This window comes from Lycorma delicatula, chromosome 1 (genome assembly GCF_047948215.1).
Source record: "Lycorma delicatula isolate Av1 chromosome 1, ASM4794821v1, whole genome shotgun sequence".
Taxonomy (NCBI): Eukaryota; Metazoa; Arthropoda; class Insecta; order Hemiptera; family Fulgoridae; genus Lycorma; species Lycorma delicatula.
In genome coordinates, this window is record NC_134455.1 from 331117244 (window position 1) to 331133923 (window position 16680).

Here is a 16680-nt window from a genome sequence, read left to right on the forward strand (position 1 = left end):
GATTTTTCTTAAGTCTTAACAAATTAACCCACCTTATATAATGAAAGTCGATAAAAAGTAATAATGCTATGTATTGATAAATAATGTATTGATAAAAAATAACCAGATTCAAAGCAAAATAAAATAACTATTTTATTGACTTTCCTTGGCTTCCATTTTGTTGAAAATGGTTCTATACAAAGATCCTTTTCTTGGCTAACATCAAACTTGATGTTAACTGAATAATGTCTTTCACTCAGAGAATCTGGGTTTGAATCCAGTTAGGATTAGCATTTTTAAACATTAATGAAAAATAAAGGAGGATGGTAACTATAATTTGGTGGTAGCTGGTAGTCCCCCCACAGAAAATAGTAAAGAAAAGTCAAGAGCAAAGGACTAGGAAGGACACTTTTTCATATTCTTGTCTATTAGTGTGACTTAATTCTAAAAGCAATCCAATTTCTTGACAGAAATTGACTCCATCATTTTTATGGCCAGTTCTCCAAAAAGCTTCTTCAGCTTCCTTGAAATCACTCTGATTGCCATACATTTGAATTATTACAGGATTACTCTTATGTATACTTATTTTGAAGCTTTTTTCTGCAAGCCTTGAAAGTCTTTCTGAAATTCCTTTTTATAACTTTCTTTACACACTTTTACTTATTTTTGAGTTGTATTCTCTCTGGTAAGTATTATATATTTCATTCATGCAGTAATAATCTGAAATATTTATATTAATTGAAGTATCTTAATTGTTATAGATTATAAATTTTTTGAAGTTGTGAAAATCATTCTTTACGAAGATCCTTTATTCATTGTTAGCATAAGATTTGATTAGTACAATTTTTGTGTATAGTAATAAAACAACATGTTTTTTTTTAAGGATGACTGACTATTTATTTTTTTGATAAATAGTGTATAAGAAAGTGTTTTTTTTTAAAATTGGGTGATATAAAAAAAATGTGTTGATTTGTAAAACTGGCTAGTCATTTGTTATAGTTATGTTAGTTTGTTATAGTCATATGTTTGTTATGTTTGTCATTAATTAGTTTGGTATTTGTAATCATCTGTTATAGTTATATAAAAAAATGTAGATTTTGGTTGATAAAATTGATCATTCATTTTTTTCTCTATCTCATGTGTTATTAGGGACTTGTTCTAAATGGACAGAACCCTACTTTGTTATATGGCTATGGTGGTTTTAATATAAGTATACAACCAACATTCAGTATTACCAGACTTGTACTCATTCGACATTTAAATGGTATTCTAGCTGTTGCTAATCTGCGTGGGGGTGGGTAAGTAGTATCAACATTGTAATTTAATCTTAATGTGTTTTTTCTCATTCTTTTAATTTACCCAAACAACTGCCACTAAGATGAATGCTTATACAGTTGCTAATTAGTTGTTATAACATATAAGAATGCCCCATCAAAATCCAATCAGTATTTACTAGATAGTTACTTTTAATTGATTACTGATTTGTTTTTAATTTAATCTTTTAATAGCACTGTCTCAAGCTCATCATCCCACTGTGCCAAACTTTCAATTTTTGGTGCATTACCTCCAAGAAATCCCCATACTCCTAAACAGATATATATATATATATATTTTTTTTTTTTTTTGTGGATTTAGTACATATTTTAAGCAGTATATATATGTTTGTACTTACAAATTATTTACCCAGTGGATCTAAATGCGCCATCATGCTAAATGCACATACGCCTTGTGTACCCATGTCCTTTTTATCATGTTGTGAAGCATCTCGGAAGTTATGGTTAGAAATACTTCCTCCACTCTTTACATTATTCTTCATTTGTTGTATCAATGTTGAAATACATAAGCCTTTATTATTCCCCACAATGAGTTACCGGGTTTGGTAAGATCGGGGCTTCATGGTGGCCATTGCAATGAGGCTGGTGATCTAAACCACAGCCTATCCAGTGGCCTGGAAATTGTTCATTTAGGAAATAGTATACCTGAAAAACTATAGAGTTGTAGCCCCAACTTGTTGTATCCAGATATGTTCCATGGTATCCTTCTCTTGGAGTTGAGGTATTAACAGACTTTCCAGCATTTGAAAATGAGAATCACTATTTTTACATTCATCAAAAAAATATTGTCTTCACAAATAGTACAATGTCATCCTGCTCCAAATCATGACATTCATTCAGTAGATGCCTTTCTAACTTGCATAAAAAATGAATATTCTCCTTTGCCCAGGTAAACCACATTCCAGGCTTGTGAACTGCGATAAATTGCACATTCATTTGAAAACAAAACTCTTGTGCCAGACACTAAATTTGGAAATCATGCTAGGAAGATTGCAACACGTTGTTCCATCTCTCCATCAGAGTATTCTTACATAAAACTTAGTTGAAATAGTTTCATATTCAAGCCTTTATAAAGATGATCATGCATTGTTGACTGCAATTTTTAATGTACCATGAACTTAATGTTTAGCTGCTTGTTTTAATGGATTTAATTAAAGACTGCTCAATTGAATCAGCGTTGGCAGCATTTGTTTGCCCTTGTGTCATCCACAACGTGGCCTGTCTTTAACACTCTGGATGCAAATGTAAGTTTCTTCCAATCAAGCATTGTTGTTTTAGAGTTAGGTCCTTGTTAAAGCATTTATAAATGCATTCATTAATTGTGACTCTTTGCTCTGTGCGTTGTCGTTTGTGCACCTAAACACATGTCACCAGCCACTTCTCAATACTAACTGCTTCTGCTCTTGTCAGTCATGACTTTGTTACTGAAACAGAGAGCAGGAGTGTGTACTGGGACCTTTAGAGCAGGAATTCCAACTGCAATGAAGAAATTTTTTCTTAGGAACCAAATACTATATAACTTTCAAAAAAGTAGTAACATGTTGATTCCAGGAAGGGGTCTTTTTAAATGTACAGTCTTGCATTAAAAAACATTACATATATTTTTATATTATATTTTCTAAAATTTTATTACAAATAAACAATACTGATTTATATAAGGTAATGTATGTTGTGCTTTAATTTTTTATGATACTATGGTATTGGATAAGCGAGTACAGTTTCTGCCACGAATATCTGTTATCCCTTCTAAAAATGGATATGAAGGAAATAGTCTGAAATACATGGATGCATCCTTACTCACTTAAACATTTTTCAGGATCATGCACATTTTTCAGAGGTAAATTATCTATGAAAGATAAACTCAGTGACTGCCTGACAACTTTTGAACCTCTGATAATATCACTCCAAACTAGTAAAAATGAATCAACATGAAATTTCTTGAATGATAACAGAAACATCTTGCCTATAAAAATGTGTTACTGTAAAAATTTTACATTAAGATTTTTGCAGACAAAATTTGTATAATAATTTGTGTTGCAGTTCCCTGGCTTAAAAGCAGAAACACAAATAACTAGCCTCATGCCAAGAGCTGTTGAACACTATCAAAAGGAACAGTAATTTTCTTGACAGAGAAAAACCTCAGAATTGAGTTTTTTGTGTGTATTGTTTATGTAATTTATTAATGGTGGAATAAACCATTATTAATATTAATTTTTATGAGAGTTGTATTTCACTAACTATTGACAAACAATGGGCAATATTCAAAATAATTCAATGAACATTCTCTTAATGGTAAAAAAATAACAAATAAAAACTTTCAAAAGTTATCAGAAGTAAAACAGTATTGAAAAAAAATATATATATATATTGTTGCCACATACATGTTGTGCTTCATATTGCCGAGTACAATGCTAGCTGTTCAGATGTTAATGGGAGTACAGTATGCCTGTGTGCCTGCACAAGAACTCTGCACCAAGCCAGCTGATTGTGCAACTCTCCCATCACAGCAGCACTACAGCCCCTCCAATCACAGACGAGTATGTAAACAGGTGCACAGCACAGCAAGAGCTTATTTTATCACTGACCATCTTTAGGAGAAGAAGATGATGGAAGAAAAAAGAAATTCATTGGCTGGTCTAACATACCAGCAGATGCCAACATACCGACCAGAGCAGCAGGCCTGACCAACCTACCAAGGGAGTCAGCGGGTGTGGACACCCTTCTTGCCCCAGCCTCTCTTTTTTCTGTTTAGCCTCTGGAACCACTGTGAAGTATTACTTCAGAGGATGAGATGTATGAATGTGAATGACGTCTTTGTGATAGTCTTAGTACAGTCTCAGGTTGATCACTTTTGGAGAAGTGTGGTTAATTGAAATTCAATCGCCAAAGAACACCAGTATCCACAATCTAATATTCAAATTCATATAAAAGTAACTGCCTTTACTAGGATTTGAACTTTAGAATTCTCAACTTCGAAATCAGCTGATTTGTGGTGATGAGTTAACCAATAGATCAGCCTGGTGGGCTTCCTTGCGCTGCTATTACGCTGTCCTGCTGGTAATACATGAAACGTTATTCATCTGGCATCAGTTGCTCTATGAAGGACTGGAAGATGTCGGCAATATAACACAATGATTAATACAGTAGAATAAAGTATAATCTTACTCTTGCCCAACTATCTGATTTGATTCAGTTGTTAAGTACATGTATTGCATAGACAAAAAAGAGTACTTTTATACATAATTTTATTAAATCAACAGGTTAAACTATCACACCACTGACCTAACATATATATAAAAAATTCTTACTAGAGTAATTTGCAGGGTTAATAAAATTTGAGATAAAAAAGATCTTGTTTGTGGTGAGGGTAAACAACTTGTTAGTTAATATCGGAACCCTGAGCATAGAAGATTATGTTTATGTACTTTTCTGAAACATTGTGTGGGTTTTTATAACTTATAACTGGATTTTACATAATCGACCTTTGTTTGCAGCTGTTGTTTGTTAAGAAGGTTATTAATTAAAGAAAAGTTATTTTTTAGTTAACTTTATTCGAATTGTTTGTAAATTTAATTTATTGAAATGTAAACATAAACCCACAATGTTAGCAAAAACCGATAAAATTGTGGGAAAGAGGATTATCAGAAGTCAGACTTTGAGCAGTTATCAATATTTATAATGTTATGAAGAAAGAAGCTGAAAAAGGACAAGCAAAAAATTTAAAATAAATTCAGATTTGTGTTTTTAAAGCAACCAATTAAATCGGCGATTTGCATGCACCAGATCGTTGATTTTCTGAATGTGGGTGTTATCAGTTGAAAGTTAAAGGCTTTCCTGGTTGAAGGTCATCTTCAATTGACTGACTACCACTTTTAAGTCGTGAAAACCATTTGCATACGACCCAGAGCATCATCTCTATAAGCTTGATCCAAAAGTTAAAAACATTTCTGTGACAGTTTCACACAAAATTATATATTATACGGTAGCTTTCAAAAATCGCTATTAACACTTCGCTCAAATATTGTGCATAACTCATTTCATTCAATTATTGTATTAAATAACACAAAATGAGATATCAGCAATCCAAGAACATGTGGTTACTGAGGAGGTTGTGACTGAACACAATGCTACTGCAATCACTAAATATCTCCATTGGCACATAATTAGAAATGTTCGGTTATTTTCTGAGCAGATCTCATAGATCTAGGCCCTAATTCGCATTAAAAAAACAAGATATATCGGCTGGTTCATTAAAAGCAAGATACAATTTTCACATGAAATGTTCAAACCTGAATTGTATATGCTGATAAAATTATATGAAATGCGATTTAAAAAGTACAAAATATAATCTTTGTTTGCTGAAAAAGTACATACAGTTGTCAGATTACCTTATTATCCTGACTTAAATGCTACTGAAAATGTGTCTGGGCATGTGGTAAAAATTACATTGCCCAAAAAAAAAAATGTAATTCAATTTAGAAGACACATTAAAACTGGTGAAAGAAAAATTTAGAGAAATAAGTATAAACTTGTGGAGGGCAGTTTACAAAACTGTGAAACAAATTATTCAAAACTTGAACTGATGTTAGACAAAATTTCCAAGCGTTTTATTGTAAAATTACATGAAACTGATTTCAGTTTGACAGAGGACATACTAAATGGAGTAAAGAAATAGTGTAACTTGGAAAGAAATGAAATATATTGTATGTTAATGTGCTTTTAGTGAGTAGTAAAAGTGATTTATAGAACCAGTATGTTCAATTTGGAATTTGGAAAGTTTAAAGTCATTGGTTTTTTAATAAATTAATTTTTACATTACTATTAGCATCATGATTGTTTTGTGTTATTATTTTGCTGACAAATTAGATTCTATTGAAATTAAATGAGTTAAAATTTATGAGATGATTTATAGCATATATTTTGTTTAATATGTTTGGTTTGCATATAGTGTCGTTAATTGTGTATGTGGTAATTATTCTTAGATATAAAAATAATCATGAATTAATGCCATCATCCATGATCATCTACCTAATTACAGAAGTAATTAGGTTTTACTGAAGTCGATTTTGGATACTGCAGAAGAGCTACTGAAGTGTAATATATTAGGCACAAGAAACTTTGGCAAAGGCAAAATTATGAAGCCGAGTGTTCTTAACTATGATTGTAGATGAAGGTTTGCTCTCTCTCTATTCTTGTCTGCAGATTGAAACTCTATCTTTTACTAGGTCAAGACAACTAAGAGCTCATGCAGCTCATATGCACCACTAGCTAAACATACCTATGTACTCTATGGTAATTAGCTCAGTTTTTAAAGAGTATGAATATAATATAGCCATTTTTATGCAACTTTAATTTTAGATGCCAGACTTCTATTATGATTATATTTTTCTCTTTTTTCATTATAACTCATTCAGTTTTATTATTTTCTCTTAAGTTTTTAATTCTGTTAATCAGTTTAAAACTTTTTTCTTTTTTATGTAGTTTGTTTTAAAATAATTTACTTTTAAATTATATAGGGAGTATGGTCAAAAATGGCATGATGCTGGTCGGTTATTCAACAAGCAGAATGTATTTGATGATTTCCATGCTGCTGCTGAATATCTCACTAAAGAAAGTTATACATCTAGAAATTTTCTTGCAATACAAGGTGGCTCGAATGGTGGTCTTGTAGTTGCAGCTTGTATTAATCAGAGACCTGACCTTTATGGTGCAGCAATTATCCAAGTAGGGTAAGTTATTATGTTTTTTATGAATGAAGATAAATAATAATAATTATTTTTTATGGTGGTTTTGTTAGTTTATGTCATTGGTTTTTACTGATGTACATTACTAAAACATAAATATGACAACCCTGACTGTCCTGCAAAACACTTTTTGCTCGTTTATTTTTACTTATAGTTATATAATGATTTTTACTTATATGAAGTATTATATGATGAAAATTTATTGTGAAATTAGTTATAATGACCATTATTTATCAATGTAAGGGTATTTTATAAAATAACTCAACATCACATATCATCATAGTTATCTTAATCCTGTATTTCGTGTGTTTCTTGGGATGTACATCTTAAAGGGATCTTCCTCTAAATACTGAGCTGTTTATCTGTTGTTAAGTATAAGCCTGGTTCATAGTTAGCTATAATGATGAAATTATATCTTCCCATATCTCTTATAGCTGAATCAACAGAGACTCAAAAAGGTATTAACCTTGAAAAAATTCACAACAACAAATAAATTATCGGAACGGGTTCAGAAAAGTATGTAGAATAAAAGTGTGCCCTAGCAGACATGAGAGAGTAGTTATCTAATTTGTTTATTAACATATTAAGGAAAAATGTTTAGTTTTTCACAAATAGCGGCTTTATTTTCAATCGCATATAAAAATAAAAAGCACCAATGGCTGGGAAAATTTTGCATAAAAAAAACTAGGGTACTTTTTCTATGAGAAAAATAAAGGGTGCTAGCAAATTTTACAATAAGCACCAAAATCTTGCTATGGTAGAATAGGTTGGAAACTATCTTCTCATATACAGTAAGACTAAAGGATAAATTAATAATTTGTCCATAATTTCTTAATTTTGCTTGTAGAAAAAAGGGTTTAGGAGGGTTATTGTGCAAAATTGTGTTAGTTTTCTACTGGTGGTATTTACTTTTTCATAAGATTAAAAATAAACAAAATATTGATGAAAAACTAGACATTTTTTCAAAAACCACACTTTTCCACAAACAGCAAAAAATTTGCAAAATTAATCAAATCAAAGGTTAAATATTGATAAATGATTTATTTTTACATAATTCTATGAAGTAGCATAAAAATACCTGTTTTCATTAATTTTTTTATAATAATTTGTTTATAGTGTCATTTTCATGTGTTTTTGAAGTATACCTGGGGTCATTTTTAAATACCTTCAGACACTCATATTCATTATTATTGACTCACAATAAATCATTATAAGTATTTAGTTTTAATAGAGAAAATGAGTCATTTTATCAAATGACAAATTCATTTTACCTTTAGACAAATTTTGAGATCATACTTGGATTCAGCAAAAAAATAGATAAGAATAAGCTGAAATTATAAGCCAAACCAAACCAAATTCTTGTAGACCAGTGTAATTAATTTAAATAAATGTATTTTAATTTAATAAATTTAAAATAGCTTTCAAGATGATTCTTTTTTATGTAACTAATTTTTATTGAAAATATTTTATTTAATATTGTAATAATAGTTTTTCATAATTTATTTTGTTTTTTATTTTACAGTGTATTGGATATGTTGCGTTACCATAAGTTTACTGTTGGAAGCATGTGGGTGTCTGATTATGGAAGTGCTGATGATCAGAAGCACTTTGAAAATCTATATAAATATTCTCCTTTGCATAACATCAAAGAGCCATCTGGTGATGTCCAGGTAATATTACTGTGAAGTTTCTTGTAACAAAATTTTTCTTGTCCTTAACATCTTAAAAACAAAAGTAAATAATGGTCTGTAACTTGTCCCATTAATGTAATATCAGTAATTAACAATATTTCCTCATTCATGACACATGTGTGCATAATATTTATACAAACTTGTTTAAAATTAACTAAGGTTTTCAACAATTGTATTGTGAAAAAGTCGATTTATTTTTTGTAATGATTTTTAAGAATAAGGCTAATAAAAAACTAAATTGTATATAAGGGTGATGATTTTGAGATTAGAGAAACAAGTATTACCTTTCCTTTGTTCCAGTTTAATTTTCATAGAATCAGATTCTCCAGGATTATCAAAACATGGAACTGAAACTATTTTTTTTTTAAATCTATTATTACACTGTACTTAAATTAATTGCTTCAAATAAGCTTTTATATTTATTTCAGGCTATAGCATAGGGCCAATATGTAGTAAAGGGTTATAGTATAGATAATAAAAGTACACATTTGTTTAACATTTGATTCATTTTAACATTTGATTCTATCTAATAGAATTATAAACAATATTACAAACAGTATGGTTTAGTTTATAATGAAACTTGAAGTTAGTACCCAATTTGTGATATATGAATAGAAAGCACTTGGAGGGTTAACATTAATCCCTGTATATAAATTGAAATTTTTGGGCCTAGAATGTAAATGAAAAATTTACTTATATGCAGAGGCTAAAATTAAAATTTTCTACCTTTCTGGTTAGTTTACAAAATGTTTATAATGTAACTAATATCTTGTTGAAAACGAAAATAAAATAATAAAAACTTAGCATTATATTTTTTATTATGTATAACAGAAATAATAATTAGAATAATGTCCACATTTAAAGTTTGTTGACTATTGAGATTTCACTTCATCATATTAAATGTGTATGGCAATTAGCAGAACATGTAATAAGCAGCCACTGAGTGTGTTTCTACACACTTTCCTAATTAACATTTTTTCAAATTTTTTTTTGTAATTAAATTTTTTAATTGAAAATATTTATCAAATATTTTATAATTTCCCCTAAATTCATTTTACCAAATCCTATTTCAAATTTCATTTTTAGGAAATAAATACACAACATGTAAATTTTTAAAAATTTGTTTTAAAACACCTAAATTTAATCAATGAACATTTGCTTAAAAAGAATGGATTTTGTTTTATAGATAGCAAGAAATATATTTATATAAGGTTTGTTTATTTTCAAAGGAAAAGACAACCACTATACAACAAGTAAAAGACATAATAATACATTTAGACTGTAATATGTTGAGAATCAAAATATATTTGGCAATAGTAAAGCATTACTCAAAGGTAAAGCTAGATAAGGGATTATTCTTTTAAAATGCCCAGCAGTTTTAAAGTAGTAAGAGCATCATGTGGTGTTTGCAAGTCGCTTACCTGAATGTGAAAACTTTAAAAACATCAATGAAAACACTGTATAATCAAGATCCAGTTAGATTGTGGTGAAATTTGTGAGCAGTTTCAAAACATGTTGCTAGTAAAAAATGTTTAATTTATAATTTTTAAGAAAATTGCCCAAGAATTATTGTATCTTAATCCCTGAAAATTCTTGAATTGTTGGCAAAAAGTCACATGATTTTTTAAAGTGGAAAAACATACTGTAAGTTAGGGTTGACGTAACCACTTCCAGATCATTATATGTAAACCCATCCAGAATTGTATTAGGCATTCAAAGAATTACAAAATAAGCAAAAAGATACAGAGATTAGTATAGCAGAATTGAGCTTTTTAGATCTGTTAAGGTTGCTAAAAAAAATAGAAGGTGAATTAGAAAGAGAGAGAGTCAAGATTTGATTACAAACCTAACTTTGGAACAGCAAAATTATGAAGACAAAAATGAATTTTGGTGTATCTGACTATATTGTCATGTAAAATTACTTCATTTTTAAATCAGTTTTATTGTAATACTTTTTCTGTATATCATTTATTTTGTTTGTATATTATTGTTGAAATGTTGATATAATTCCTATTCCTAATCATAGGGATTATAATAATATGTGTATTCAGGGGTTGGATTTACAGAAAACTTGTTTTGAATTTTGAATCCAAGAATTTAATTTTGTCTTTCATGAATATAGATTGTTTGAGAAGTTTGATTTGGAAAAATGCATGGTAATCATTTAATCAGTTGTTGTATATCCATTTCCTCTTTGATTCTCTAATTCTGAACAGGACAAGGCCAGTTCTGAATACACCTTTGTTTATAATGATGTCTATTTTACTGCTTATTTTGACAGATTAGCAAGAATGTATTCTTAAAGACTGTATTCAAAGTGGAGTTAAACATATACATATACATCATGAATGAATATTTCTCGATAAAAACAGAAACATAAAATATTCAGATCACAAACAAATCACTTGTAGGAATGAAAATAAATACAAATACACAGATAAAATACTTGGATCACAAATATTTTATTTTTATAGATCTTCAAGTAAACCAACAATTATAAAATCTTTTACAATTATTATCTCTATTGGACCGTTCCAGTAGTGTAGATCATATAAATATGTAGGTTGTGTTTTGTAGTTGCACTTGATAAAGCTTCACATTTGAAGCGAAACATTTTGCCGTTTGTTGGTGTTTTTATTTTCTGTAATAATGTAATATTATTGTAAAAAATTTTATAATTGTTGATTAATAATTAAATAAATAAATAGGATAAAATGTGTACCAGGTATCTTGGCTAGCCAGTGTTATAGTACTGAGTGAATTTGAATTAAATTGGATTTATGCATTATCATTATTTTTATCTGAAAGAGTGCTAGCATCTACTGCAGTCTATATAAGTGTGTAACCTTCCTATTCTGTTTGCAAGTTGATCAAGTTGAATTTCCTTTTATATTTACATATATAAAATTTCTCCAAAATGTCTAAATGTTTATTATTATTGTTATTTATATTCTATTTTTTGTTATATTTTCAATATTTCCAAAGTGGTTTGAATATCAGAAACATAATGTTTGTTATTAATGAGGTGGTTTCAGCAACATCAAAACCACTTCAAAACCCAAATTTTCAATTTTTATAGTGTCTAACATGTTCAAGAAATCTGGTTTTAAATGATCTACTAGTTTTGCCTATATAAATTCAACACGAATTGTATAAATTATATGAATTTATTATTACGGTTTTTTAAATGTATTATCATATGGTTATTTGCCTTGTATGCAGGTTTAAATTTACAAAACCTTATATTTTCAACTATGTTATCAGTATGTAATAAATATTTTAAATATATGTTGTCAATTTTTCGTTTCATTTATTGGTATTAGAGATGTATTGTTTTGAAATTGTTTTTTTGTATATATTATCAATTAAAGAGTCACTATAACCATTATGTTTGTTTTATAATATCTATTTCTTTGTTTAATTTATTTTTTATAAAATTATTTATGGCATTATTCATACTCATGATATCCTATTATGGACTCGGTATATGGATGATATGTTTGTTTATAATCCCATTATACACAGTGAACGTCTAATAATTTTGAATAAACTAAATTCATATTATAATGGTTTGAAATTTACCTTTGAAATCGATATAAATTACTTACATGTTAGTATCAAAATTAATAGAAATCCACAACCAATAAAATCATCCTTTGTCACAAAAAAAGAAGAAATTAATACATATACAAACATGATTAATAGAGCGATTAATTATATACAGTATAATAAAAATAATAAATTAAACAAAGAAATAGATATTATAAAACAAATTGCTACACATAATGGTTATAGTGACTCTTTAATTAATTGATAATGTATAAAAAAAAACAAATTTCAAACATTGACCATGTATGTATATTTAAAATCTTTATATACTGATAACATTGTTGATAATATAACTAAGGTTTATGATAAAAATAAATTTAAACCTGCATACAAGACAAATAACCATATAATAAAACATTTAAAAAACAGTAATCATACTGATTCATATAATTTAAACAATTTGTGTAGAATTTGTAACATAAAATGTAATGACTGTAACCACATTTATATAGGCAAAAGTAGTAGATGTTTTAAAACCAGATTTCTTGTAATGTTAGACACTATAAAAATGAAAATTTGGTTTATCTTATGTTGCTGAAACCATCTCATTAACAAAAAAACATTCTATCTGCGATTCAAACCAAATTGGAAATAATGGAAATCAAGAAATTTAATATAAATAATAATAATAAAAGTAATTAGATATTTTTGAAAAATTTTATATATATAAATATAAAAGGAAATTCAACTTGATCAACTTACAAACAGAATATGAAGATAACACACTTATAAAGACTGTAGTAGATGCCAGCACTTTTTCGGATAAAAATAATGGTAATGCATATATCCAATTTAATTCAAATTCACACAGTACTATAACATTGGCTACCCAAGATACTTGTTGGTACATTTTATCCTATTTATTTATTTATTTTAATTTTTTAACAAATCCGACGTCATATTTTTATATATGTAGTTTTTAATATTTTTGTAATTTTTAGAATTTTTAAGTTCTATAATTTATATATTTTTAAAAAGCTTTTAATTTGTGATATTAAAAAAAAATTTATATGTTAAAAAAATCTTTTTATATGTATTTGAGTATAATATGCAGTTTGATATAAACTCTTAAAAAGTAAATTGCAACTGAAGATGTGGGTTGCCACGAAAACGCTATTGTAAGGTATTAAAAAATAAGGTACGTCTTATCTTATTTAAGTTATAATTTCTGTACTTAGATGGATCAAGTTGGATTATATATATATAATATGTATTATAGAGAGGGATGTAGTCTTGAAAAGTTTGACTAAAAAAAATAACTGAGAATGTATAAGTAATATATAAATGTATTTATAAAGGTATACTGAGTGCATCCCCCAGAGGACAGATTAATCAGCCTTCTTTGCTTTAAGTGGGGCTTGATAGGTATCATCTACGTAGGTAGTTTACAGTGAATCTAAACCTAGGTCTGGCAAGTTGAAACCAAAGGCAGAAGTTACTATCAACAGTTGGGTTAAACAGAGCAGAATTTGGACTGAGTTTGAAGGTTCACTTGCCTAAAGTTACATGAACCACCACCATTAACTTCAAAAATTCACTCAGTCACCTGATTCACTAAATATTTTGACAGTATTTGCACATCACCAGAGTTTAACAACGACACTGGGGTTTTAGAAACTCCTATCATTTTCGCAATTGTATATTCAATCAAACCAATTCTCGACTCAGTATTGTCCAGTCAGTCCTTAAATTTAGCCCTGAATTTAGTGATCTCCATATGACTAGGTTGTTTGTTGGCATAGCTATACGACAAGTATGTCAGACATCTCTAATTTAAAAATATGACTATTTTTTATTTCTTGTGATAATCATATCTGATAAAAATTTTGTACCAGAATAGTAAATAGGTTTTTGAAGCCCTGAATTCTTTAAAATGTATTACTCTCATTGACTTTAGAGCAGTAAAATCTCATAATTAAATATGGAACACTGAGTGTACAAGCACCTCCTATAGCTATACTATTGATAAATTAATAAAAATATGTGATGGATTAGTTTTTTATAATTGAATTTTTGTTTTATTCTTGTTTGTTGACAGTACCCAGCAACTTTACTATTTACTGCTAGCCATGATGACAGAGTTGTGCCATTGCATTCATTAAAATTCATTGCTACACTCCATCATGTTCTAAGTAACAGTAAAAAACAGGTTTGTATTTATTATTTACTTTGTATCTTATATACTTTGTTGGTACTTTTATTTAGTTCTTGACTTATTTTACTCCATAAAATGTTTAGATTTATGTGTTGTCTATTAAGATAATAATTAATTCATTGGTCCAAGTAGGTTATATTCAGCTACAGCCAAATCAGAGATATGGGATGGATGATGCTGAACATCACATTTGAGTTGCCATTATTAAAGCAGCAATATGAATACAACCGTTACCTTTAAGAAACAAAACTGAATCCTATTGGTTTTCTTTTAGTCTTGAGCAGATAGCTGGCTTCACTTCATCAATTTGAATAATACTGCTCATAGGTTTTTCTTTTAGTAAAGTCTAGGTAATTTCTTTTTTGTCAGAACCAATCCGATATAATTCTCCATTCCCTTTTATTTTGTGATAATTTTTAGCCTCATATTCAGTACATCTGCATTCTCAATTCTGTTCTACATTTTCCAACCTTTGCCTTTGTCAACAGTTTTTACCTTCTACGTAACCCTGTATTACCAAATTTACTGAACCTGGATGTCCTAATACATGGCCCACTGACCTAGTTGATTTCCTATTCTTACTTAGTTGATTTCTTTACAAGATTCACCGAAAAATTCTCCTTTACTATTCAACTTAACGATGTCTTCATTTCAGATCATATCAACCTGCCTAATTTTCAACATTATTTTGCAGAATACATATATACAAAGTCTGTAAATAAAGTAATGAGACTAATTTTTTTTGGCAACCAAAGTGGCAACACTGTAAAGTTACTAGTAAACATACAGTTATATGAACAGCTGATTTATATTAGGTATTAATATTTTTAGTCTATTGTTGCCATGTGAGACGTAAACAAACTTTTCATGAGGTTTTGTTTTGTTACAATTAGTGAAACTAATTATGAGCAACATTGTGCAACAAGTTCTGTGTTAAACTCAGTGAGAATGCTACTAAAACTTTTTCAAAATTGAAAATGGTATATGGAGATAATGCTTTGTGTCATGAGCCCAAGTTTTTAGGTGGTTTAAAGCATTTTCAGATGGCCAGGAATCAGTTGCAAATGATCCATGCTCTAGAAGACTGTTAACGTCAAAACGTGACAACAGTGTTGAGCAAATCAGATACTTGATATGGTACGACAAGCGATTAACTGTCAGAATGATTGCAGAACAATGGAATTTGAACCATATTCCATCAAATTTTGACAAACAAACTGGACATGAAAAAAGCTTGTGCAAAATTGGTCCCAAAAAACCACACTGTTGAACAGAAAAACAATAGGGTAGAAGTGTGCTGCAATCTTTTAGGGTGAATTAAAACTGATCCTGATTTTCAAAAAAAATGTTACCAAAGCAAGGAGTGGCACATTTCAAACTCACCCAAAAAAGCAAATAAAAAATCAAAACCATGCTAATCTGTTTCTTCGATAGTGATGGTGTTGTCCATAAGGAGTTTCTGCGTACAGGACAGACTGTAAATCAATATGTTGACCGAGAAATTCTTGAAAGGCTGCAGAAAATAGTTGCCCGCATGAGATCAGCCACGAAAGACAACTGGCTGCTGCATCATGACAGTGCACCTTGTCATATTGCACTCTCTATTTATGAGTTTTCGGCAAAGAAAATCATTCCTGTAGTTCCTCAACCACCTATTCACCTGATTTGAGTCCCTGTGACTTTTTACTGTTCCCTACTGTAAAGAGACACCATTTTGGAACAGTAGAAAACATTTAAAAAAATGTAACCGGCCATCTGAAGGATATTCTGAGTTCTAACACTGCTATGAAGAATAGGAAAAATGTTTGAAGCGTTGCATGGCTTCCCATGGGAACTATTTTGAAGGTGATAAGACTCCATGTATAATTGGATTGCAAATAAAATGTTTTCTGAACCAATCTCATTACTTTATTTGTAGACCTCGTATGCGTAACATATATAACACTACATTAACATATAATACAGTACAATACAATAATTGTAATATAATACATTATATTAGCATTGCATACTACTCAAAATCATCTATTCTCATTTTATTTTCCTACTGTCTGTGTTTCACAACCTGAAGTGCTACAGTACAAATATATTTTTTTTAAATTTCTTTCTACTTATATTTATATTTGATACAGACTTCTTTTCTCTACAAAAGCTCTCTTTGCTTGTGC

General features: G+C 29.2%; 1 protein-coding gene across 1 annotated transcript in view; it reads left to right on the forward strand.

The window, feature by feature from the left end:
* LOC142334254 (prolyl endopeptidase) overlaps positions 1–16680 on the forward strand; it is a 94883-nt gene that overhangs the window by 69318 nt on the left and 8885 nt on the right. Inside the window, exons 11-14 of the mRNA XM_075382130.1 lie at positions 1129–1277; positions 6830–7042; positions 8580–8727; positions 14396–14506. Coding sequence (XP_075238245.1) covers positions 1129–1277; positions 6830–7042; positions 8580–8727; positions 14396–14506 — 621 coding nt within the window. The remainder of the gene's footprint in view (positions 1–1128; positions 1278–6829; positions 7043–8579; positions 8728–14395; positions 14507–16680) is intronic.